General features: G+C 43.8%; 1 protein-coding gene across 1 annotated transcript; it reads left to right on the top strand.

Moving 5' to 3' along the window:
- Nucleotides 1-900: 900 nt before the first annotated feature.
- On the top strand, nucleotides 901-1,728 carry LOC150084196 (uncharacterized). Its single transcript, XM_090376156.1, has one exon. It carries the CDS (start codon nucleotides 901-903, stop codon nucleotides 1,726-1,728), a length of 828 nt encoding a protein of 275 aa, XP_090232282.1.
- The last annotated feature ends 2,392 nt before the right edge of the window (nucleotides 1,729-4,120 follow it).

Raw genomic sequence — 4,120 nt, 5'->3', positions numbered from 1 at the left:
AGGAGTCCACCACGGCACAGACAACTTTTTAGTCCTTTTTCTCCTCGTGGAGTGCACTGGTGTGAATGGTTCTCTTCGTTCGTGCTCACCTCGGATGTATTTGTTTATGATCTTCTGGGGGTAGCCGCATTTTTTGAGATCCGCTGTGACACGTTTCATTTCTTCTTTTCTATCCTCGGAGGTGCTGCAATGGGACCCAGCCCTATCCAACAATGCCTTGATAACACTATGTGATATCTTGTGATGGTTGGTTTGTGCCGTATTATAATGCGTATATTGGCCCCGACACATGGGCTTTCTATATACACTAGTTTTTAGCCTATGCACCAACACATCAAGGAAAGGGAGGGTACCATCTATTTGCACCTTCGAGGTAAACTGAATAAACGGGGAGAAGCTATTAAGGAAACTAAGCACTTCATCTTCTCTCCCCTTCCGAATAATTGTGAACGTATCGTCGACGTATCGTTCCCTTGCGCGCATCGGGAGAGCCAACCCATCAAAAATCCTGGCTTCAAGCTCCTCCATCGCTAAATTTGCTATGATAGCACTAATAGGGGAACCCACTGGCGCGCCGTGAACCTGCTTGTACATTGTGTTTTGAAACACCATAGTGGCGCTTCAGAGACATAGCTCTACCCCTCTACAAATATCCTCCACGCTTAACGGAGTCCTATTATTTAGTGTCATCCTTCTCTAATGCCATGCGTGCACATCGGACCCCATGGTCAATAGGAATACACGTGAATAATGTCACATCAAATGATACCATGGCCTCGCACTCTGGCTAGAAACCTGCACAAAGCATGTGTAGGACTGCCTATAAATGACACAATCGGCCTAAGCGGAACCTTCGCCTTGTACACTTAATAACATCGGTTGGTGCATTGTGTAATTATTATGAATATTCCCAACCCCAGAGGCCTATTTGAAGATTTAGTTAGGAGTTATGGCCATCAGGTGTTACAGTACATCCGAGAATTTCAGAAGTGCAGTGTAGGAGAAGCCAAGCACAGACAACATTTGAGATTTGCGCATCGTTGCAAAGCATATGGAATTGTACCCCGCGGATTTCGTGTCAAGTTGCCCTTTGAAGATGATCGTTTGTTAAGTGCTGCTAAGTGGTACCAGAAGAAAGTATTGAACATCTGGATCGGAAAACTACACAGTGGTTTGAGCTATACTAGGAGATGCAAAGGTTTGTTTTTGAGAAATATAAGTGGTAGTGTGATCCCGGCACATGTTTTGCTTATTATGAGGGTAGTATCAACCAAAGCAGCCCGAATTTCAGATAACTACAGACGAAGGCAAACGGGCAAGTTCAACAGATTAATGGAGGAGGCCGCGGCCGAGCGTAATTCTAGAAGTGGTAATGGTACTAGTAACTTTATATATAATCTGAGTAGCAAACAATTAACTAAGGAACAAGAGGGAATGATAAATTTAGGTACAAAGTTTGCGATGATCCCTCCTAATCCGCCAATTGCAGAAGTAGCTATGGGTATTGAAAGGACGGTGAGTAAAATATATGAGGTCGTGGCCAATGAAATCCACCTACGAACCTCGGCCATCTTGAGTCAGGCTAGGGCAGCACCCTCCAACCTCAGCATTAGCCAGAAGAAAGCGCTTAAGGAGCTTAGACAAGATGATAGTATCGTGGTCTTGCCCGCAGATAAAGGTAGGTCAACGGTGATTCTTGATAAAGAAGAGTATAATAGTAAAGCTTAGAACTTTTGAATGATAGAGCAACATATAAGGTTACTCGTAGTAATCCGCTGGTGGGTTTGGAACGTCAGGTAAACAATATTCTACAAGTTTGGCTAAAGGCTGAAAAGATTTCCAAAGATGTATATTGGACATTGCATGCAACAGGTTGCCGATTACCTAGGTTTTACGGCCTTTCTAAGGCGGGGGGTTCCGCTTAGGCCGACTGTGTCATTTATAGGCAGTCCTACACGTGCTTTGTCCAGGTTTCTAGCCAGACTAATTTCCCCTATAGTTGGAGGTTCCGATTTCACCATCAGGGATAGTGGAGACTTCGTGCGATTCGTAAGGGATCAGGCTATAGAAGAGGGCGAGGCCAGGGTATCATTTGATGTGATATTATTCACGTGTATTCCTATTGACCATGGGGTCCGATGTGCACGCATGGCATTAGAGAAGGATGACACTAAATAATAGGACTCCGTTAAGCGTGGAGGACATTTGTGGAAGGGTAGAGCTATATCTCTCAAGCACCACTGTGGTGTTTCAAAACACAATGTACAAGCAAGTTCATGGCGCGGAAATGGGTTCCCCTATTAGTGCCCCATAGCAAATTTAGCAGTGGAGAAGCTTGAAGCCAGGATTTTTGATGGGTTGGCTTTCCCCATGCGCGCATGGAAATGATACGTCGACGATACGTTCACAATTATTCGGAAGGGGAGAGAAGATGAAGTGCTTAGTTTCCTTAATAGCTTCTCCCCGTTTATTCAGTTTACCTCGGAGGTGGAAATAGAGGGTACCCTCCCTTTCCTTGATGTGTTGGTGCATAGGCTAAAAACTAGGGTATACAGAAAGCCCATGTGCCGGGGCCAATATACGCATTATAATACGGCACAAACCAACCATCACAAGAATAGTGTTATCAGTGCATTGTTCGATAGGGCTGGGTCCCATTGCAGCACCTCCGAGGATAGAAAAGAAGAAATGAAACGTGTCACAGCGGATCTCAAAAAATGCGGCTACCCCCAGAAGATCATAGACAAATACATCCGAGGTGAGCACTAACGAAGAGAACCATTCACACCGGTGGCCACCGCATACATTCCCTACTATCCGGGCCTAACTGAATGCATAGCACGTGTATTGCGCGATTGCCAGACACGCTGGTGCAGCTTCCAGGGCGTAGGTTGCACACAGTTGTGTCACAGGTTAAGGACCCCGTACCAAGGGAATCTACAAGTTGGGTCGTGTATGAGATTAGATGCCCGGATTGTGGGGAATATTTATGTTGGTGAAACGAAACGGCAGTTCAAAGATCGTCTGGGGAAGCATATGAAGCGTTAAAGACCGCGGATTATGGAAGATCTGCTGTGGCAGAACATTTTTTGGGAGGAGCACCATCATATCTCCCCAGGCGAAGCTCTTACGTCGACCGGGCACATAGATTTTGGGACCGCAAGTGGCTCGAGAGTTTGCGGATTTGTTCCTCTGAGAGCAATACCATTATAGAGACAGGGGAATCCGCATTCATCCCCTCTTCAAGGCAGTGGTTCTTGGACAGGATGAGCGGTTCCGCCTGGCACGCTCCCGAGCCATTTCCGGTTCCAGTGCACATGGGGAAAACGCTGCCCATGCTCCTCTGGAGCCACGTGCTGAGAACCGTGAGCCTGCTGATATTTAAGGATGTGCCGTACGATAACCCATACTGTTGAAAAAAGGAGGCGGATGCCTCTGAAAGCTACAGTATTTTAGCGCTTTTATCATCCTGTGTAATATTGTAAATATTGTTTTATTGTAAATAATTCTTTGCAGTTTAAATTCATATTATATTGTACAGTCAGTTTTTATTGGAATTTTATTTTATTTTATTTACAACACATTATTTTAATAAACATTACACTATTTATAACATTGTTTGGTGTATTGTGTAATTATTATGAATATTCCCAACCCCAGAGGCCTATTTGAATATTTAGATTTATTTTAATAGCAATAAAGAATAGATATGTGTTAGTTACAATGTGCTCCCCTTCCCCCGGACTTGCCGTTACGGCAAGTCCGGGGGAGGGAGAATGTGTTACGGAAATTTATTCCAGTTTAATTTATCTTCTACTGGACCAAATTTAATAAAATTTTGCACGGAGCTTCATCTTAGCTCTATACTAGAGGAAAATCTTTCAAACCTGTGAAAACTGCAGTAGTTTTTCCAAGATAGTAGAAAATATGAATATGTGATCAAGGAAATTTTCTCACGTAATTAAAGGGATAATGTGTACGTATAGCATATAGTTGGAGAGCTAAGGAATTTAGAAACAGAAATATTAAGGTTTTACGATACAAAAACACTTTCGGAAACTGGGAAATGCCGTAATTCGAAATCATATCTGGTTTCAAGTCACCTGGTGTTTTCAGACTG

The sequence above is a fragment of the Mastigoproctus giganteus genome, chromosome 6 (genome assembly GCF_048544385.1).
Source record: "Mastigoproctus giganteus isolate SK-2022 chromosome 6, ASM4854438v1, whole genome shotgun sequence".
Classification (NCBI taxonomy): domain Eukaryota; kingdom Metazoa; phylum Arthropoda; class Arachnida; order Uropygi; family Thelyphonidae; genus Mastigoproctus; species Mastigoproctus giganteus.
Note: the sequence above shows the minus strand (reverse complement) of the source record. Positions and strands in the feature narration are given on the sequence as shown.